Raw genomic sequence first — 23,297 nt, 5'->3', positions numbered from 1 at the left:
AGTTCTTAAAATCCGATTAAGTTTATTGAACAGACAGCACACACTGCAGCCTTCAACCTGGAGCCGACCCTCTAATGCATTTCACCTATAGCAGAGATCTATTTCTATGACTAAGACCCCTGTCACACTGGATGCAAATTGGCATGTGATTTGCATGCCATGTGACTTGCAAATTGCATGCCAAATCGCATCCTGTTGTCCACAATTAGAGCGGTCATGTCAGTGTGGTTTCGACTTGGTCGGAGCTGCACTGATTTCTAAAGTAGTACATGCACTACTTTTGGTGCGATTTGCATAGATGTATCAGATGTCTTGCAAATCGCACCTGAAATCGGCAGGTCATCTGACTTTGAAATCATGCGACTTCACTGTAAGTTGCATGATTTCAAAGGAAGGTTTGATGTGACCGGTGTGTAAGCCCTGCTATGGGGGAAACGTGTTAGAGGGGCGGCAATGGTATGTGGCATGTTTTGTCTGTGGTAACCTCATTTGTGGTCTTCATTTTTTTCAAACATGGTAAATTACTCCTATATTTTTAGCAAATCCTTCAATGTGTTGTTCCAGCCTGCTTATGTTTTTACATTTTGCTAATTTGGCATTGGATCATCTGTCAAGACATTGAAGTCTTTGGGCCAGCAGAAAAAATGGCCTCTGCCCTAATAATCTGTAGTCCATTTTTATGGCCTCTGTTCTGCATACTCCAATGAAGAATCAGCCAGGAAGACAGTAGTGCTGTCACTAGCGCTCTAGTAGATTCTCCAGTGGAACACATAGATAGTGTACGGCAGACAGCAGTACAAGACGTTCAGCTCACATTAGGTCATGAAAAATAACAACAGCTCTCTTTTGTGCTGAAGTGTGAGAAAGTGGAGGTAAATGGCCTCTACTTCTGGTTTTCCAGACCTATACAAGCGTCATCAATCCTTACATTATCCCTTGAAGTCCTCCTTAGACTGGGGTGATCCGAAAACACTGTATAATGAAACACAAAAGAGGGCATACTAACCTACTGCATTTTCAAAAGCATAATTTATTTAGGAAAAAAAAAGGTAAATGATTATACTCACAAACTAAAGAAGCATTAAATGCTCATCCCATGCACCAGGAGAGGCACCAACCAGAACTGTAAACCATGCCTCAGAGAGCACCAGATGGCATCCAAAAATTAACCCCAGAAACTGACGCGTTTCAAGGATCTTTGAGGAAGAAGGGATGTCCTTGAAAAGCGTCAACACCTGCAGTTCATTTTCGGATGCCATCTGGTGGTCTCTAGAGTATGGTTTATGATTCTGGCTGGAGCATCCCCCATTTGATGAGCTTTTAATGTTTCTTATGTTTGTGAGTGTAATCATTTACTTTTTTGTTCTAAATAAATTGTGTTTTTGAAAATGCACTAGGCTAGTGCACCCTTTTTAGTGTTTCATTCACATGATGTTTATGATTGTGTGTATGTTATATGTTATGATTATGATACATATGTTATGATTGTTTCTGACATGTGAATGGAAGAAAAATCTCCTCAGCAGAGACACAGCATGCAATAAAAACCTAATAGAGTATATAACACGTCGTCACTCATCTAAAACTAAAATAAATGGTTTTAAAATAGCTGGCTTTTATGTAACAAATAAAATGTATCAGTGTGTGTTATTTTTTCATATTTTATTAAGAAGTCACCCCTTCATGAACCAGAAGCAGTACATCAAGTTATTTATCATTATTTGGTCTAGGTTATGCATACATTACAGACTGGAGGCTGAAAGGAATAGTGCGGATTAGGAAATACGATGGAGGGGAGATGACAATTATTCGCAGTGGAATCAATAATATTGCACATGTGAAATCATTTGATGCGGGTATCCAAATAGGTAAGTCAATGTACAATGTTTGCAGTGAATTTGATAACCCTGTTGTATAGGGCATGTAAAAAATAGAAGAGTATGTATAATACTACAAACCATAGGGAACAAATTAATGTATTCTTATAATTCTGTTTGTGGCCACTTTAATATTACAGTGTAACAAAGATTCAGTCTGGGATAAGCCATGTTAAATATTTGTCTGCAGCATCTAAGCACAAAGCAGAACTAATTATCCTGCAGCTGATCATCTGCTTTATACAAGTGCTGACGATTTAAACGAAAGGCGCCATACTCAAGAAATGAATTAAACTATTTCATCAACATCACAGTCAGGGTCCTGAAAAGGTTACTCTTTTTGGCAGCCACTGAACCTTAGGCTTCCTTCGGTGGCTGGACGTGTGATACCAACCCATGTAGGATTTATGAAAAAGTTTGATGAACATTTAGATGGAGCAGACCAGTGAGCAACCTTATGTAAACCAGACCAGTGGTGGTCAAGTTTGTGAAAGGGGCCTCAAGAACACTGAAATAACTAAAAGGCACATTGTTTCCTGTGTACATAATGATACATAAATCTGTCAGTGACTGTTCACATTGTAGAAAATGGTCAGAGAGTGCAGCCATGCTACATAAGATGGTCAGAAACGGTGGGCATGCTACAGTGGGAGTGATGACACAGGAGATAATCAGAGACTACAGACATGATATAGGAGATATTCAGTATTTAATACTCTCAGTAAGATCAATATATAAAAGATCAGAATAAAAATAATATAGAGAATAGGAATAATGAGAATATGCAGTAGACAGTACAGAGAAGTACAGAAAAGTAAGAAAGTATGAAAGAAATACAGCAAACTATTTAACTAGCAGAAGTCAGTCCTTGAGAAGTACCTTGAGAAGGAAATGTCTTATGGGGCCCAAGGGTTGCAAGGTAAGTCTCAAAGGGCTGCTTGTGGCTTCTGGGACCAGAGGTTGGGCAACAGGGCAACAAAGACCATGGCACTGGCAACACAAGCAAGATGGAACCCTGGTTGTTACAGAAACTTGTATGTGTTTTAACAATTTCACATGCATTTCCATTTATATCTTTTGTTGTATAAAATTAAGCTACAGTTTATTTTGCTTGCAGGTTTGATTTTTTATATTGGTAAAATAAGTCTTTGGCCTTCAAATAATAATAGATCTTTTGTTTATCACAGGTTCAAATCAATGCAATAGACCAACTAATCCAAATGCAGATTGCAGTCATTTTTGTTTCCCAGCCCCTAACTATCAGCGGGTTTGCGGCTGTCCTTATGGGATGAAGTTAAGTTCTGGACAGGCCATCTGTGTGGAGGATCCATCAAATGAACCCCCAACATTGCAGTGTGGACAGTATTCATTTGCCTGTGCCAATGGCAAATGTGTGCCAGGTTATTATCGCTGTGATGGGTCTGACGATTGTCATGACAATAGTGATGAGCAAGGCTGCGGATCACCAAGTAAGTAGCAGACTGTGTAATAATCATAAAAAGTAAGGCCTTTATTTAATAAGGAAAGCCCCATTGTAACCACAATTTTTTAAAACTATGTCTAAAAATTCCTTTGTTTGATGCATCCCAGAAACATTTTGAATGCCAAATACCACAGAAGCTTAGAAAGATTAAAGTGTTTTTAAACCTTTGAAATGTAATGTGAACAAAGCATATCCCTCGATAGCATCCACTTGTCTCAATTCAGAGCACTAAGGGGTTGATTTACTAAAATCTGGTGCAGCTCTGCATAGAAACCAAACAGCTTTCAGGTGTTTTTTTGTCGTATCTTAATTAATAAAGCTGACGTTTGAAGGTGATTGGCTACCATGCACCACAGCTGCACCAGATTTTGCACTCTTTGTTTTTTGTAAATCAACCCCTCAGTGCCATTTCTGTCTGTTGCCTCATTCCTCTGTTATCTGCATAAATCACTTTTGACAGATTTTCCTGACATCAACACATAAAAAGGTGATGGGGAAGGGAGCTCCAGCACACAGCCTGTGATTGACAGCCTCATCTCTGTTCCTGTGTGAAGGAGTGTGTGTCCCTTCCCTCCAGTCAGCTCTCAGCTCTTCTTAATGAGTGTAACTTCAGCTCCCTGCCCCCTGCTTTCTAAAAGTTCAGACAATCTGTATAAATTCTGCACTTTGAATGGCTGTAGAGAAGAGAATACTGCAGATAAACAGGTACAACTTATGTAGGAGGATTTGTTTTATCTCTGTGTATCACCTGAGGCCAGTCACCTCACCGGGTATATGTAACTATACAACTACTTTAAAAATTCAGAGGTATTCCTAACCTTTAAGTCCCAACAAATATAGTGAATGCTCTTTATAACATTTGCACCTGGTGTGCATGCTTTGAACATGTTTATGGAAATCTGTTAAAATGCCTTTATTGTGATCAATCCTGTCCACAATGGATCTAATCCTGGTGATACATGCAGTTTTTTTTCTGCGTCCATTTAATTGAATGTCACCTAACACTTTTACTAATGTTTGTAGTCAAAAGATTTCTTTGCTTTTTGTTTTTAGCTGAATATCTGGGGCTGCAGTAACTATGTAAAAGCCGTATTAAGTAAAATTAAAATGAATAAGGATTTAACTCAATGATTAAAGGAGATAAAACATCCCTTAATAAATATTAAGTAAATACAATATTAAAATAAATTTGGACAAAAAATCATTTAAGAAGACCTGAAAGTAAGGCAAGCCTTTGTTACATTAATCAGTGTCAGTCCTTGTTCCTTCTTGCAGATATCACATGTTCCTCCAGAGCCTTTACATGCCGTAATGGGCGATGCATTCCTCAGAACTGGCGCTGTGATAAACACAATGACTGTCTTGATGGCAGTGATGAGCAGAACTGTCCCACCCAGGGTCCCCAATCTTGTCCAAGCAGCTACTTCACCTGCAGTAATAACCATTGCATTCCTCGTATTTGGCTCTGTGATACAGATAATGACTGCGGAGATGGATCTGATGAGGTGAACTGCAGTAAGTGCCCAATTTCCTTTGTAATATCTGCCTTAACTCTGGAGAACCTGAAGGTCTCCTGTTTTATACCTGCATGTAATCTGACCAAATAATGTAACTACAGTATAATTTCAGGAACAGAACAACAAGTTGTAAGAAAATGCATTTGAGTTGCACAAGTCTATAGCAGGAAAAAACTCAGCTTCTATGTTGCAAAATAGAAGCTTCCAATATTTTCTGTGCTATCAGACACAATCATGTAGTGAAGGAATGGGATCTCTCATCATATAATGAGGGAATAGGATTTCTCATCATACACTCACCAGCCACTTTATTAGGTAAACCTTGCTAGTACCGGTTGGACCCTCTTTTGCCTTCAGAACTGCCTTAATTCTTCATGGCATAAATTTAACAAGGTGTTGGAAACATTCCTCAGAGAGTCCATATTGACATGAGTTACTGTTGCCTTTCTATCATCTCGAACAAGTCTGCCCATTCTCCTCTGACCTCTGACATCAACAAGGCATTTTTGTCCACACAACTGCCACTCACTGGATATTTTCTCTTTTTCGGACCATTCTCTGTAAACCCTAGAAATGGTTGTGCGTGAATATCCCAGGAGATCAGCAGTTTTTGAAGTACGCAGACTAGTCAGTTGGGCACCAACAACCATGCCACATTCAAAGTCACTTAAAACCCCTTTCTCCCCCATTCTGATGCTCGGTTTGAACTTCAGCAATTCATCTTCACCACGTCCAGATGCTTAAATTCATTGAGTTGCTGACGTGATTGTTTGATTAGCAATTTGTGTTACCAAGAAATTGAATGGGTGTACCTAATAAAGTGGCCGGTGAGTGTGTAATGGGGAAATGAGATCTCTCATCATATAATCGGGCGGGGTATGGGATATCAATAGATTGCTAAGAAACAGCAGGGGAAACTCCCAAAGTCTTCTGCACTCTGGGTGCTTAGCCGTAGCGAATGAGAATCCAGCGTTTAAGTGCAAGTGAAAGGCACAGGTGCACCAGCCGGCCCCACCACTGGCAACCTGTAAAAGTCTATGAGCTGCTAACAGCTGCTTTAGAGTCCTGCTGGGCTGAACGCCACACTAAAATTGTTGGTACTTGTGCCAACAGTGAGGTGCAGTAGGCAGAGCCTGATACAGAAATGAGGGACTATTTCCCCATCAGGTCCACCTTGCTGTTGATTGACACTGCACAGTAGTAGACGGATCAATAGCCGCCACTCAGTTCTATAGCTGTTTTCAAATTCCCCCGGTTTCAGTCAAAAGAAGGTGGATCTGATAGAGAACTAATCTCATAGTTCCCCATTAGGCTCGCCCTCCCAACAGCCTCTGTGGCTGTGGGGATTAGTGTTTGAATTTTATGGAAAAAAAAAGCCATGGCACACACTTATGCTACTACTTTAGCAGACTAATGGTTCACATTGACGGGCTTTCCTGTCAAACATTGCATTCGCTATTTAAACCCAAACACTTGCATTTGAATGGCAAATGCACCGTTTGACAATAAAAGGTACACCTGACCCTTTTTGTTTGCAGTTCAGACTCACCTCAATGTTCTGTCCAAAGAAATGCAGCATTTCATAATGCAAAGCAAAGCAGCCGTGTACTGCCATGTGTACTGTTCATTTAGATTCAATGGGATTTTACTGACTTTCATTTGACATGCACTCCAAATGTACATCAAACACAGAAAGCAATACCCATCTACATGGCCCCTAAATATCACAGATATAGATGGACATTAAGATGTTATACAAAATGACTGATTCTGCTTTAGATTTTTGTGGCACGTATGCATTTCTAGGTCTTCATGTGTATTATTCTCCATTATTCTTAACACTGTTAACATAATCAGTACTGAATATTGTATGATGTGTGTAATGACTGCAGATATTACCAGCACCTGTGAGCCTGGGCAATTCCAGTGTCCAGATCATCGCTGCATTGCCCCATCTTACACCTGTGATGGAGACAAAGACTGTGTGGATGGTTCTGATGAGCAAGGTTGCAGTAAGTATAAATTGTACAATATGCTTTAAGGGGTTGTGTAGTTTTGGAGAGATTGAGGAAAGGATATATCCTTACTTGGGCTTTTATTACTATTTCCATAATGTCTTGTCCTCTGGTAACAGACACAGGAAATGAGGTGAAAGCTTTTCAATGTGGCCATAGATGGCAGTAAAAGAAAAGAAAATGACAAAAGTATTTACTCTTTCCAGGTCTACGTTTTAAGACAAAAGTTTTGAATTGAGTTGGACTTAAAACATTTAGCTAGCTGCCCTAGTTATAGTCACTAGTGATGTAACAGATTTACAGAGAAAAACTGTAACCGTATAGTACAGACTAAGAAGTTAGTCACAGCCAGTAGTGTATGAGCTGGAGAGAGGTCACATTACATGCATCTTGATCCTCCTCTGTCCACTTCTTTAAGATTTCACATTAGCAAACAACATTATTTTGCTTGGTTAAAAATGCAATAAAACAATTTTTTTCTGCCAGGACTAACTTATGTCCTCTATTTATTCCTGCCATACTGATACTTTTTACAGATATTTTGCATTCCATTTGTCATCTAAAAACAAAAAAACTAATTTAGCACAAGGGGCATTACTTGCTTTTAGAGTGAAGTGTCCCTTGTGCTTTTGTCTGCTTATGTTCAGTAGCAACCTTCCCCCACCAATGCCCCCCTTCGTCACAGTAATGCTCTAGTGCAGCGGGGTTGATAGAACTGAGGAGCTGTTGCAGGCACTCTTCAAGAGTACCCAACTATGCCCGCCCTTTCCACCCAGCTCTTTCATTCATTGAAGCCATACTACTATTTCTTTGAATGAAACGATCTATGAATGGTGGATGGGGGGGGAAGGATGATTGAAATGTCCACCCCCCTCTATTCAAAGATCATGTTTTATTCATAGAAGCTGTAGTATGGCAATTATAAATCGAGGAGCTGGGGTGGGCATAGTTGGGCACTCTTGATGAGTGCCTGTGACAGCTCTTCAGCGCTTTTTACACCCACTGCACCGGAAGATTATGGGGGGAATGTTGATGGAGGTATCGGAATAGACAGATTACTACTGAACTAGAAAACAGAAGAAAAATGGACACATCACACTGAAGGTAAGTAATGTTCCTTGCGCTTTGTATTTTTTAGATAAACTTAGAATTTATTGTAAACAAAATTATAATGGAAATGACTAATATTGTTCTTTTCTTGCTTAGTTTACAACTGCACGTCTTCCCAGTTTGCATGTGCAAGGGGTAACCAGTGCATTAATAGCTACTACCAATGTGATGGCGTCTTTGACTGTAATGACCACTCTGATGAAGCCAACTGTCGTAAGTAAATAAATCTACATTATTGAAATTGTGACATATATTCATGCTTGCGATTTTTGTTGCTCGACTTGTACGAGGTTCTGCACATCACAAATAATACAGCCCTTTCACTTCAATTGGCTGCTCTATGCATGCTTGATGCCCAGAAGAAGCCCCTGCTCAATTATGGGCAACAAGCTTAGCAAAATTTTTAAATGCATTTTGTTGCGATTGTCTGTGATTCTGTCACATGGCAATTTCGGCAGAATCACAGCACGTTTGGGGTGCCATTAAGAATAATAGCACACGAATGCGTGTCTCGTGTTTTGCTGCGATTTGGAATCGCGGGCAGAATCACCATAATTCTGTCCACAATTCTAGATTGCATAATGTGAACAGTGCCTAAGAGTGCAAAATGGGCCATCAATAATCCATGGTTAAAAACAATTGTACCAACATTAACAAAATAATAATAGTCAGCTTTCTCTTATTTGCAAAATTCTGCAAGCAGCATCTAAGGTGGCTGTGCCTTTGGACATTTTTTGCTTCTTTATGATCCATTATGGTTTAACTTTTACAACGGTAAACCTAATATATTTTTAAGAACCAAAAAATCTTGTTATGTGTAGTCTTTAACTCTTGATCTGCAAAGGTTAACAGTAAGCCAGTCACTGAATAGCAGGTATGGTTGGGCTTTACTTGGTGAGGCTGGTACAAAATAGCAGGTATGGCTGGGCGTAAATTGGTGAGCCAGTTACCACTACCAGGTGTGAGTGGGAATTAAGTGGTTAGCCAGATACCAAATACAATACCAGATGTGGATGGGCATTAAATGGTGAGCCATTTACCCAGTAGCAGGTGTGGGTGGGCTTTAATTAGTGAGCTGGGTACCAAAAAAAGCAGTTGTGGGTGAGAGATAATTGGTAAACCTTTTGCCAAATATCCAAGTATGGGTGGCTTTTACCTGCCGAGCCAATACCATGGATGGATATTAGTAGGTAACCCCCCCCCCCATACCCCAGAGCAATCAAGCCTTTTTAAAAAAAAAACATTTTTGGATTTTTCTTTAATGCTTCTGATCAGGCTCCAGCAAGAGCTTACAAACCTGTAAGGGATTTAAGCAAACTGAATATTTTAGGCTCTATCCGTGCTATAACCATTAGACTTTTTTCAAGACCACTCTTTCAGCCCATAGTAAAAAACGGAACTTTTTTTTTTATTAAAACACTGTACCAGATGAAATTTAGTCATCAAAATTTTTACTTTCTATGCTTTCAGCAACAAGACCAGCAGGAATGTGTCATCAGCATGAGTTCCAGTGTCAGTCTGATGGGTCTTGTATCCCATCAACCTGGGAATGTGACAGACACCCGGACTGTGTTGACAGTTCGGATGAACATCACAGTTGCCCAGTAAGGACCTGTCCCCCCTCTAGCTTCCAGTGCGACAATGGAAACTGTATTTATCGGTCATGGATCTGTGATGGAGACAACGATTGCCGTGATATGAGCGATGAGAGAGACTGCCCCACTCCACCTTTCCGCTGTCCCAGTTGGCAGTGGCAGTGCCCAGGCCTCAGCATCTGTGTCAATATCAGCAAAGTATGTGATAACACACCAGACTGTCCCAATGGGGCAGACGAATCCCCACTTTGCAGTAAGTATGTTCTTAGAAACCAGACTTCTATCATTGTTGTGGTTTGTTACAGTCTGCAGGATCTGTCAGTGTTAGGTTTCAACATCCCGGATAATCTGCAATCTTGGAGAAAATTTTAAATCTTAGATCTATAATTTCTTTCACATGCAAAATTTAAGCTTAACTCCAGGCAAATGTTCAAAATGACAATAATGTAGTCATGTATTCCTGAAGGAAATCATTAAATGTATTTAGCAAAAACATGAAACAAAAAACTAGTGTAAATACCTAATACTAACTTGGTATTAGTCTTCAGTAATTCACTGCACAGCGACTTGGATGAAGGAGGGGCAGCAACTGGAGCCAATCAGGTGTCCTGCATTTACACGTGCCAAGAAGGAATGTCCTGACAGGAGGCAATAATAGAGTGAGCAGAAGTATGACCTCATTAGTGTGCTGCTTCACCTTGATTGTCCAAATACAAGCTTGGAGTTGACCAAGCTGTATTACCTAAAGTGGAATTCCGGGATAACCCTCAATACTCTTAAATTTGTCCCCTACCCCCTCCTAACACCTATACTTGCTAAGCTGTGTAGGAAAGATGCATATACTTATCTATTTTCAGGCAGATCCAGTCTGTTCATTGGATCTCGTTCTCCTGTTTCAGTCAGTGCTGCTGCAGGGGAGAAGAGGGAGCACCAACAACATATGGGCAATTGGAGACTATGAGTCAGGTCACCACTTCAGGCTTAACCAGCCATTGTTGGAGTGCTCTCTCCTGAGATCATGTGAGTGGACTGGAGTGGCCTGCAAATAGGTAAATATACACATCTTTCTTATATAGGCTAGTAAGCATGGTGGGAGGTGGGAGGACAGAGTTTTAAGAGTAGTCAGGGTTCCACTTTAAGTGCAGTAAAGAAATGTCAGGTCATTCACCTGGTTATGCTGTGTTCCAGACAGATGCAAATCTGTTGCAGGTAAAACTGCTCTATTACATGTATTTCAGCTGTATATTTGGCTGTTTATCTGGAGTTCAGCTTTAATTTTTCTGCATGTAGTAGATGAAACACCATTAGACAAAATCATGCCTGGATAATCACTTCTTAAAGTATAACTGAAGACAAAACATATTTTTTTTTATTTTGATAGAGTTGTGAAGAATTAGAATCCTTGGCAAGTTTTTATTGCTGTCTTTGTCCCTATTTAGGATTCACTTTTTCTAATTGCCCTGATCCCCAGTGTCACTAGGAATGAAAATGAGGGTAAATCCAAAAATTTGAGTTGTCACCAGAAAAGGAATAGAGGGGAAATCTTCCAATTGGGACACCTCTTTCCTTGACAACTGTAATAGGGGATAACCTCATATTGGAAAGATAACCTCTCACTTGAGAGGTTGAGTCAACAGGATGGGAAGTGAAAGGAAGCCTCCTTAATGAGACAAAGATTGCAAAAAACCCTTCCCTACTCTATCCAAAATGAAAAAAAAAGGTTTTGACTTTAAATTATCTTGATAGTTGGCCTTTAAAAAGCCACAGTAATGAATGTGTTGTAATGTCCTTTCACAATTATCTTCAAATTATTATGATAATGATCTTCTAATCATTAATATTTCATCGAATATGCATGATTCACTTTTGATTTTTAATTGATTCTCACTTTTTCTCTTTCTTTCTTTTAATTCGATGCAAAATTTCAGATGAAGCAAAACCAGGTACTGTCATTTTTCTCTAATTGTTTTCTTTTGATTTACATTAGCTTTACTTTGAAGTTGCACAAATTACCTTTATCTTCTAAATCTATATACTTGTTAAAGTGACTCTTTGACTACATCAAAAGTGCCGCAAAAGCCTTTCCTTCCCTGCCATCTACTTTTTTGAACTCTGCTCTGATATTGATAAATGACTCCTTCCAGGAGTGTCAGACTGTTTGGTTCCACGCAACTTTCAGTGGTTCCTCTGTCTGACCTACACCCACTACAAGATACAATGGTGAAGTAGGGGTCAGCAGGAAGAACCAGTGAAAACCAAAGGAATTATTCCACAACTGTTGATTTTCCAGTAAGCTTTGGGGGTTAATTTCTCAAGATCAGAGTTCAGCAGTGAAGATGGCAGGGGAGGTAATTATTTAAATTTACCTTTTACAATTATGGCTTTTATGACGCATCTTGATACAGCAACAGGGTTGCTTTAATGTGTAATTTCAAAACTTGGGCTAAATTCTAAAAATAGGAGCTTCCGTGGTGACATACTGAATTTTCAAAATCAATTCTGCATACAACACTTCTGCGAACCTGCTTATCAGTACCACATTTATAAAGGATCAATTAGCTGACATGAAAAATGGCAAACATAATTGTTCTTATCAATAAACGCTGTTGTTTTTTTTTTTTTATAAAAAGTAAAAGCTACAGAATTTGAGTAAAAGAGTGAAACACTGTATTATGAGTATTTATGTTCACCACTCTCAGAGTGTCAAATTTTGTGTACTTGAAGCCATGTATTCCTCTTTATAAATGTGCCACATTTCAATAAGATATTGAAAACTGTTAATGAACAATAAATGGTGAACTTGGAGAAAGGATAAACCGACCGACTGCCTTGGTAACATAACCATTGAATCCACGTTTATAAATAGGACAATGGAAAGAAACAAGTCATAAAAGGACAAAAGATCAACATAAAAGTGCCATAAACAGCTATTTCACTCCTTTATATACAGCCACAGTCTTTCAAAACGAAAACAATAGTTGTGAGGTTTCTGACCTATATTAGAACAACTGCAGTTTATTTGATTGCCATCAACAAAACATATGCTTTGTTTTTCTTTTCTTGATAAACATAGGCAACAATTTCCAGTTATCAGGAAATATTGAATAGTACCTATCCTCAAGAACAAAAATGTAGTATTTTGCAGCTTATCCATCCTTAGATGTTATGTATGCATTTGTTTTTTTCCAGACATTTGCCTCCCTAATTCGTGCCAGTAAAGCCAGGCATAGGTGATGCGAATTGCTTGAACACTGACTGTGTCGATGGGGGAATCCTTCCTGTGGAGCTATTGAGTCCCCCCCGCTGACAATAATCACATGAGAAATCTAACAGGCTGGTTGTACCCAAGTCATATAACAATTGTATTGGGTACAATCAGCCTGCCCATAGATGTTTTGAATCTTGGCCGGTCCCTGCTGAACCAGACAGGATTTGAACCATCTATGGCTGGCTTAACACACTTCTTGCCATACGATGACAACACTCACTCTCTGTGCTGTATTTGTAAAGGAGTAGGGTTGTCACCCTAGGACAGAAATATAGAACACCGCCTCTTTTTTATATAATAGGTGAGATGTCGTGTAGTCCAACTAATAAGAGTGGTGCACAGTCAAGGAGCTCACAAGAGTTCTAATAGGATCAACAGGTATTTTTTTCATATATCAAACATTTATATCAAAATGCTTTCAATGACATGCTTAAACAGACCAAAAGGAAGCTAAGAAGAGAAATTTGTTGTTACGATTCAGATGCACGTTAATAGACTGACTGTGGTCATTCAGATATTCAGTTAAAGGTACAATTTATGGTTTGCCTACCTAATGATACATTTATAATTCTAGCATTGGAGACTTTTAAAGAGATGGATTTATTGCTTTGTTAACAGATCAGGAGAGCTGTAGTGACAGTAATGGGGGCTGCACTCATGGATGTATTCAAGGACCCTTTGGAGCCCAGTGTACCTGTCCTGTTGGCTACCAGCTCTTAAATGACTCTAAAACATGTGATGACCTCAATGAGTGCCTGACACCAGGAATATGCAGTCAATTCTGCAACAATGAAAGGGGATCTTTCAGATGTAACTGTGACGAGGGCTATATTCTGGAACCAAATGGAAGGACATGTAAAGCTTCAGGTGAGCAGAAATGCATACAAGTAGAAGGTTCAAACATAAAATCCAAAAGGTCTCATATGCTTCATAAATCAAAAAGGGGATTATTGAATATAAGGTGAAGTAACCCATTACAAGTAATGACAATATTTAAATATTCTTGCTGTTTAAACTAATGCAAAGGGAAATCTAGACATTCAGGGTTATTACACTTTGTACAGCACCCATGCTCTTTGTTGCTTCTGCCTATGCACTTTGACTTTAGGGGGCCCATGCCACTTAAAAAAAAAAAAAAAACCAAGCCAGCAGTGAAATGTTATTTAGTGCTAGATGTTTTCTTTTTATTTCTAGAAAGTTTTTTTTCAGCTCCAAATGTCCTGTGTTTGACAATTCCACACCTACAGTCAGATCCATAAATATTGGGACATCGATACAATTCTAACATTTTTGGCTCTATACACCACCACAATGGATTTGAAATGAAGCTTACAAGATGTGCTTTAACTGCAGACTGTCAGCTTTAATTTGAGGGTATTTACATCCAAATCAGCTGAACGGTGTAGGAATAACAAAAGTTTGCATATGTGCCTCCCACTTGTTAAGGGACCAAAAGTAATGGGACAGAATAATAATCATAAATCAAACTTCACTTTTTATTACTTGGTTGCAAGTCCTTTGCAGTCAATTACAGCCTGAAGTCTGGAATGCATAGACATCACCAGACGCTGGGTTTCATCCCTGGTGATGCTCTGCCAGGCCTCTACTGCAACTGTCTTCAGTTCCTGCTTGTTCTTGGGGCATTTTCCCTTCAGTTTTGTCTTCAGCAAGTGAAATGCATGCTCAATCGGATTCAGGTCAGGTGATTGACTTGGCCATTGCATAACATTCCACTTCTTTCCCTTAAAAAACTCTTTGGTTGCTTTTGCAGTATGCTTTGGGTCATTGTCCATCTGCACTGTGAAGCGGCGTCCAATGAGTTGTGAAGCATTTGGCTGAATATGAGCAGATAATATTGCCCGAAACACTTCAGAATTCATCCTGCTGCTTTTGTCAGCAGTCACATCATCAATAAATACAAGAGAACCAGTTCCATTGGCAGCCATACATGCCCACGCCAAGACATTACCACCACCATGCTTCACTGATGAGGTGGTATGCTTAGGATCATGAGCAGTTCCTTTCCTTCTCCATACTCTTCTCTTCCCATCACTCTGGTACAAGTTGATCTCGGTCTCATCTGTCCATAGGATGTTGTTCCAGAACTGTGAAGGCTTTCTTAGATGTCGTTTGGCAAACTCTAATCTGGTCTTTCTGTTTTTGAGGTTCACCAATGGTTTACATCTTGTGGTGAGCCCTCTGTATTCACTCTGGTGAAGTCTTCTCTTGATTGTTGACTTTGACACACATACATCTACCTCCTGGAGAGTGTTCTTGATCTGGCCAACTGTTGTGCAGGGTGTTTTCTTCACCAGGGAAAGAATTCTTCGGTCATCCACCACAGTTGTTTTCCGTGGTCTTCCGGGTCTTTTGGTGTTGCTGAGCTCACCGGTGCATTCCTTCTTTTTAAGAATGTTCCAGTTGTTTTGGCCACGCCTAATGTTTTTGCTATCTCTCTGATGGGTTTGTTTTGTTTTTTCAGTCTAATGATGGCTTGCTTCACTGATAGTGACAGCTCTTTGGATCTCATCTTGAGAGTTGACAGCAACAGATTCCAAATGCAAATAGCACACTTGAAGTGAACTCTGGACCTTTTATCTGCTCATTGTAATTGGGATAATGAGGGAATAACACACACCTGGCCATGGAACAGCTGAGAAGCCAACTGTCCCATTAGTTTTGGTCCCTTAACAAGTGGGAGGCCCATATGCAAACTGTTGTAAGTCCTACACCGTTCACCTGATTTGGATGTAAATGAAAGCTGACAGTCTGCAGTTAAAGCACATCTTGTTTGTTTCATTTCAAATCCATTGTGGTGGTGTATAGAGCCAAAAATGTTAGAATTGTGTCGATTCTGCGAATGAATGAACTACAACTATCATCAGCCATTGCAGTTTTTAGTTCTCAATTAACTATGCAGACACTGGTGAGAGCTCTTGTAGTTCGTTGATATTCTTGTTACCTGCTCTCAGCTAACTGCCTTCCCGTATTGGAGGTAAGGGCAGCCAGCTATCCTGAGAGTCTGCAGGAGCCTGACATTGCACCCGCGATCTGCTGATCATGGGTGCAATCCTTAGAAAAAATAAATAAATGCACTTTTTTTTTTACCTGCAGAAAAATGTGCATTTTTTATTTTTTAAAAGGTGAACTTATTCTTTAAAGGAGAAGAACAGCCAAAGCTCTTTTAGGGGGTTTGTTCTGCACTCCTGTGACCCTTTTTCAGCTGTCAGCGGGCTGAAGTCCCTGTCAGCTGACATCACTTAGCCGGTCTAGGCTGGGGAAAGATCCCTTCAAAGTCGGGATACACCCCAGAGTCTGGAGTGGCACCTGGCTCAGCCTCTCAGTGAAGAGTTGAGAGCCTGAGCCAGCTGCTCCCTTCCCCTCCACAGCCCAGTGCTCCAGTGAGCGCTGGTGGGGGCAAAATAGACAGCGGTGACTCACAGTCACCACTCTCTTTTCAGAGCGAAGAGAACTCTGCGATCAGCAGTTATGGGATCACTGAGTTCTCACCCTTAGAGCCAATGGGGGACAGGTGCAGCATCAGACTGATGCTGCATCCACCTAGGTAAGTATAAATAGGAGATAAAAGCCCTACTTCTCTTTTAAAGTTCACAATTTGCAGACTTTTGGATGTATTTGCCAAACCTGTCTTCAAATCGAACCCAAGCAGATTTGCTTACCACTACTTATTAAAAGCAGGTTGATACATACAGCTCTATCAGGATCTAGCAACAATAGAACATGGTAACATTTTAGAAACATGGAGCTAAGTGGCAGCTTAATGGTTTCTAATGGGAGTAGATGAGTGGGGAAGACTGTACCATCTGGGTGGGCCAAGGTGAAATTTGCGTTCTTCTTTTATGTCTCTGATAAATGCGGGAAGTTCTTTTAAAATATTTACATGTAATGAAATACCTTACTTTTTTATGTTGCTGCATTCATAATTTGTAAATCTTTGGGTTTAGTTAAGATAACATTTATTATATAACTATGTATGTTTTACTTTCTAGAGTTTGGAAATCTGCTGCTACTAGTGGCAAGCCGAGGTCAGATCATCGCTGACAATATCACCACACTAGCTCAAAACATTTACTCCATAGTCCGGGATGGACGCAGTATAGTAGCCATAGATTTTGATTCTGTCACTAATCGTATTTACTGGTCAGACATAGTGCAGGATAAGATATGGAGTGCTTTTGTCAATGGAACAGACAGGCAAATTGTAAGTTATTTCTATTGCTTTTATTTATTTTTGCAGTTAATGTGGGGATGCTTATTTGGCGTTCTGTACAGGAATTTCATTGGTACTCTTATGGTAAAAACATATCCGGTTGTTAACATGGAACTATTATTATTATACAGTATTTATATAGCGCCAGAAAGTTTGCTCAGCGCTGTACAGAGTAGTGGGGGACAGTACATGAGACAATACAGTAACAAAACAGTATATGAGGGGTTCGAGGGCCCTGCTCTTTCGAGCTTACAATCTAGGATGGAGGGGATAGCGGCACAGAAGGAAGTGGCTGTTGGGGATGGAGTGGTAGGAGGAATGGAGGAGATCGGCTGTTAGGTGAGGGTGGGGTAGGCTTCCCTGAAGAGATGGGTTTTCAGGGTGCGCCTAAAGGTGAGAAGGGTAGGTGACAGTCTGATGGATTGGGGTAGTGAGTTCTAGAGAATGGGGGAAGTCCTGGAGAAGTCCTGCAGTCGGGCGTGGGAGGAGGAGACCAGGGAGCTAGTAAGTAGGAGGTCTTGTGAGGAGCGAAGAGTGCAGGTTGGGTGGTATTTGGGTATCAGGTCAGTGAGGTAGTTTGGGGCAGTGTTATGAATGGCTTTGTACGTCAATGTTAGTAGTTTGAATTTAATGCGTTGGGCAATCGGAAGCCAGTGGAGGGAATGACAGAGGGGGGTGGCAGATGCGGAGCGGTTGGTAAGGTGGATGAGTCTGGCCGCTGAGTTCAGGATAGACTGAAGCGGGGATAGCCTTACTATTCTTTGGGGGCCCATTTTACACAAATTTAGGGCAGCAGTGCATTATTGTGTGTTATCGTGCATTGTGGTGTGCTGCAGTGCATGTGTGTTGCAGCTGCAATGCATGTGTTACCTCTGTGCGCTAACGCTCTTTACCCAGTGCAAAATTGTGTTTCAGCCCTTAATTATGGATTGGTGAGAAAGGTGAGAACCTCCACCAGGTTTTTACTGTGGTCTTTGCCCTTGTTGAGGAGATTTCCTCTCATTTCCTGTGCTCACCAGGAGAAGAATCTCAGAGACACAGACAGCAGAAAAATCATTTTACAGTAGTGTGGAAAAGGGTTAGAACCTCTGTTAGACATTTTTACTGTCCATGTATCCTTAGGAAGATTATCTTCATTTCCTGTGTAGCCCACTCGGTAGGAAATTATTCTTACCCCTCCCCATTCTATCCAAATATAATGTTTTAAAAAAATGCTATTGTTCCAGATAGAAACTCACTGGTATTTTACAAGTAAACATGTATGGCGACTAACCCATTGTTGATAATTGCAGATTTTTGACAGTGGTGTCACTGTAACTGAAAGCATTGCTGTAGACTGGGTAGGACGGAACCTTTATTGGACAGATTATATTCTTGAAACCATTGAAGTTTCTAAACTGGATGGAACTCACAGAACTGTGCTGATTAGTGCGAATGTGACAAATCCACGAGGACTTGTGCTGGATCCCAGAACAGAGTAAGAAGATGTTAAAGTTAATTTTTTTTTTTATCCTTTTGTTATAGTGTATATTTTTGTTATATTTAAGTACCCCTAACTCATTTGCTGACTGGCAGCTCTCATATGTCCAGCATTTTTATATGAATTTGGAGACTTAAAAGACAGCTTCACCTTTAATGAAGTTGCCCTTTAATAAATCCCACAACCCCCAGGCTACTTAGGATAATACCTAACTCCCTCCCCAATCCATCGATCTTTCACCCAACATGGTCTTTATGGTCCCTTTTTATACTGCCCATGCTTGCCGCAATGCAATTAATTTCTTCTGGATAAGCTGTTCTTTGAGAAACTGCTGGAAGTTATCAGGAGTATATCTACCCATGAGAATTAATGAAGGGAGAGAATGAAGAGAAGTTGGCTGGAACCATGTCAGAACTAAGATCACTGGATCAGGGAGGAAGGTTAGTATTTTTCCAGGTTGTGCTAAAGGTGAAGTTATCTTTGAAGAAGTCCTCCTGTAAAAAAAAGAGTTAAAAAAGCATCTGCCTACATACAGCTGTATGTCCTTAGTTGCTCTCAGAAATAAGGCCACATTTCAACAACTCAAGTTATATTTTTGTGTGCCATATGTTGACTAAATACCTCTACTATCATCCTTGCTGCCTGAAACAGCAGTAGTCATTCCAGTTTGAATTATGCGTGTCTTCAGGCTGATTATTATATTTTGATTTTGCTTTAGAAAAAGTTTAGAAAATGTTTAGCTACAGGAAATCCTCATAATTTGTTTGCCTTTCACATGGTCCATTTAAGTCCCTGACTTTTTTTTTCTCTCACTAATTCATGAATGTTGAATGTAGATATTTTTAGAGATTTTGAGAAAAACTGGAACAGAACATTTGTCATAAGCTAATAGAAAAACAATGGGGTTGATTTACTAAGGGCAAATAGACTTTGCAAAAGCATTTGCTCCAACATTTGCTGACTTCCATTATCCAATCATGTGTAAGCCAAAATGCTGTGTTTTTTTTTTTTTCTTGCATGTGATTGGGTAGTGAAGCTTCATCTCATTTACTAAGCTCTGGAGTAAATGCCCTTGCAGAGTGCAACTGCCCTTGTAAAGTGCTCAGTCTATTTGCCTTTCGTAAATCAACCCCAATGTATGAAGGGCAAGGGGTAGTATAAAGATATAAAGTAAAAATATTCAGTTATGGAATTTGAACTCTATGCATTCTAATTGTCTCTCCCTATTACAGGGCTCGGGTGATGTTCTGGACAGACTGGGGCAGGTATCCCAGAATTGAGAGCGCCAGTATGGATGGAACCTTAAGAAAAGTGATTATTTCAGAGAAGATCTATTGGCCCAATGGGCTGACCATTGATTACCCCACAAAGCGCCTCTATTTTGCTGATGCTTATCTTGATTACATTGACTATTGTGACTACGATGGAAATAACAGGAAGCAGGCTTTAGCTAGTGATTTGGTAAGCTGCATGTTGTATGGGAAAACGAGGGAAAGATTTGATTTGGTAAAGCATGTATAAAGGGAGAATCCAGAGTAGTGATCACATTGGAAGAGAAGAACGTCATTGAAATACGGCACTGCAATGCTCTACAATTTCACAGCATTCATTATGTAATCTGGACAAGAGCAGCTGATAATGATCAATAGGCATCTACCCAGATGTGTGTGCTGAAAATCTACCGAGGAGAATCAGATTTATAGTCTTCGGTTTCTGTAGAGGTGATGAAGATTGTAGCCCCCCACCCCCAAACCATCCTCCTCCCATTTATATGGGTTTTTTTGTGCAAGCAGACTATCAAATTTGTATTCAACGCGGCTTGCACAGCCACATCATTAATTCACAAAGAGTTGTGTATAAAAAAAGCTACAGGTTTGATTTGCTAAAAGCATATAGTGTAGGCTGTTTACAAGGGAAGTAGCACTTTGTAGGGGAATTATCCCCAGTTCTTAGTGAATGAGGTAGAACTTCATTCTTCAAAGAATACCAAATCACATGCAAGGAAAATAAAAAAAACTGCATTTTTGCTTGCACATGATTGGATAATGAAAGTTAGCAGCGTTTCACCTCATTCACTAAGCTCTGGGACAAATTTCCTTGCAAAGTGAACAGTCTTTTTTCCTTTAGTAAATCAATCCCAATATGTCCTACTGTATCTGCCACCACAGCAAAGAATGTGCAGTTCTCAATAGAGCACAAGTGCGGGGACATCACTTGTAGTCCATTGATACTTCCTCAAGCTCTGTAACTGAAGATCCATGCCTCAATACGAACCTGAGCTGCAGGAAGAATCTGCAGGAGCCAGAGCATGGCACCCATACTCCACTGATCATGGTTGCAATGCTTTAAAGACTGAAATGCAAAAAAATAATAAATGCACATTTTTGCTTTTGGTAATATTGGTGCATTTATATTTTTTTGGCAAAATGTGGAATTCTCCTTTAACGCTGATGTTTAATCTGCATATATTATCCCTTCCCTGGTCCCTTCCTGTACCCCCTCAACATGCTAATGCTATTTTTCAATTAAAGCTTTCAGTTTTTATTACATACCTTAATTTTTACTAAGTCTTTACTGGATCTCTGTGCATCACTATGCAGAGTATTGCAAAGTGCTGTATATAGCTTCTTGAAAATATCACAGAACCCGGCCTCAGTACTCAGTTCAAGAGACCTAGGTCCTGATGAAAAATTTTTTTTAATGGTTTACATTTATACATGTATGAATAATTATAGAGCAATACCAGTTTACAGAAAATAATATATTCTACAAACAAGTGTCAAGAATGTGTTAGCTAACTAAATGTTACAATGATAAGGAAAAATTGAGTTCCCTGCAGAATACAAAGGGTGTGATTAAAAATGATGTTTTATTATTAATTTATATTAATTAAAATTTCTATTCTACTGCTGAGCTTTGAGTTCTTCCATGATCACGCTATAATCACATTATCCTAACAGGTCCTACAGCACCCACATGGCCTTACTATATTTGAAGACTATGTTTATTGGAGTGAAAGATACACCAACCGGGTCATTCGTGCCAATAAATGGCATGGTGGCAACCAGACAGTCATGATTTATAATGTAAACCAACCACTGGGGATCTCGGCATTTCACCCAGTAAAACAGCCTCGAGGTAAAGAATTAGTATAAGTATGGCCATATCTTCAATGGTATGTGTTGAAAGGTTTAAAGTGGATGCTTGTCATGATTATCCTGAAATATATCAAAGTTACAGCAACCTTAGCCAAAGCTTTTTTAATTTGACCAGGCTATCTCCCAACATTTCCTTACAAACCAGGGCTGGACCTAGCCTGTTTGATGTGGGGGTGCAGTAAAAAAGGTAAAAATGTCAGGGGGCAAAGGATGTGAGGTCAGCAGGGCAGTGTATTGGAGTCAGTAGAGCAGTGTACAGGGGTCAGCAGGGCAGGGGACAGGGGTCAGCAGGGCAGAGAACAGGGGTCAACAGAGCAGATGACAGAGGTCAGCAGGATGGAGAACATGTGTTATTAGGGCAGAAGACAGGGCTCAGCAGAGCAGGGTACAAGGGTCAGCAGCAAAGAGGACTGGGTTTACTGGTGGCAGATCACTCAGCAGAGCTCCTACTCCCATCCCCACACTGCACATAGCCTGGGCACTCAACCAATCTCTTCCTTCCCACACAGGACACAGCTAGGATCAGATTCCCTTACAGACAGTCTCAATCTGCCCAGTTTGTAGCTGACTACCGCACCTGTGCTGCCATTCAGATCTGGGAATTTCACAGGTCAGAACTGCAAAATAGCAGCCAGCTATACACTATGCAGATTGAGGCTGTGTCTGTAAGGGATACGATCTAAGTTATGTACTGTGTGGGGAGGAGGAAATCTGTTGAGTGCGCTCTGTGCAGCGCAGGTAATGCTGGGACAAGGTCATCTAGCACCTCGAGTGAAGATGAAAACTGCACCTCTGAAGTGTGAACATCTGTCTCAGCATAAATTCCTCCCCATAAAAAAAAACTGCACTAATTAGTAGACACTCCCCCTAAGCATAAATTCCATCTGCAAGCTAAAATTCTTTCACCCAAAAAATGCAAAAATCCCCCTCCTCCCAGGCTCAAATCCACCCTCCCAGTACAAATATTTGCCCTCCAATCTCGCCTTCCAGCTCAAATTCCACACCAATTCCCCCCTCCTAGCACAAATCTCCATCACCCCCCAAAAATCACCCCTCCTAGCATACATTCTCTTTCCTCTCAAATTTCCCATCCTAGCACAAATAAGCTCCCACAAATTCCCCCCCTCCTATCATAAATCCCCCCAAATTGCACAATCTCCCCCCAGTCTCCCCTATTAGTCCAAATTTCCTCACCCCCTGGCACAAAATTCCCCCCAATCCCCCCTCACAGCACAAATCCTCTTCCCCCTCCCCAGTCCCCCCTGCTAGAACAAATTCCCCACAATCCCTCCCCTAGCACAAAACCCCCCAACACCCCCTTAGTACAAACCCCCAACACAAAAATTATTCCCAATCCCTTCTGGCTCAATTCCCCCAAACCCCCTCCTAGCAGACATCATTCCTCCCCCCATCCCTCCTTTTAGCCCAAATCCCCCCCCCAATTCCCCCCAATCCCTCCACCTAGCACAACCACCTACAAATTACCTTTCCGAAGACAAATCATCCCTCCCTTCCCAAATCCCCCCTCCTAGCAAAAATCCCCCCATTAATCCCCCCATCATA

General features: G+C 40.5%; 1 protein-coding gene across 1 annotated transcript in view; it reads left to right on the top strand.

The window, feature by feature from the left end:
• The window catches only part of LRP2 (LDL receptor related protein 2), a 295,072-nt gene that overhangs the window by 131,386 nt on the left and 140,389 nt on the right, over positions 1-23,297 (top strand). The window contains exons 20-31 of the mRNA XM_089660407.1: positions 1,731-1,868; positions 3,065-3,346; positions 4,636-4,875; positions 6,770-6,889; positions 8,099-8,215; positions 9,473-9,850; positions 11,526-11,540; positions 13,484-13,732; positions 16,876-17,087; positions 18,389-18,573; positions 19,809-20,037; positions 21,537-21,714. Of these exons, the coding sequence (XP_089516533.1) occupies positions 1,731-1,868; positions 3,065-3,346; positions 4,636-4,875; positions 6,770-6,889; positions 8,099-8,215; positions 9,473-9,850; positions 11,526-11,540; positions 13,484-13,732; positions 16,876-17,087; positions 18,389-18,573; positions 19,809-20,037; positions 21,537-21,714 (2,343 nt within the window). The remainder of the gene's footprint in view (positions 1-1,730; positions 1,869-3,064; positions 3,347-4,635; positions 4,876-6,769; positions 6,890-8,098; positions 8,216-9,472; positions 9,851-11,525; positions 11,541-13,483; positions 13,733-16,875; positions 17,088-18,388; positions 18,574-19,808; positions 20,038-21,536; positions 21,715-23,297) is intronic.

Source organism: Staurois parvus, unplaced genomic scaffold (genome assembly GCF_062004578.1).
Source record: "Staurois parvus isolate SC_StPar_1 unplaced genomic scaffold, SC_StPar_1.0 ptg000031l, whole genome shotgun sequence".
NCBI lineage: Eukaryota > Metazoa > Chordata > Amphibia > Anura > Ranidae > Staurois > Staurois parvus.
Note: the sequence above shows the minus strand (reverse complement) of the source record. Positions and strands in the feature narration are given on the sequence as shown.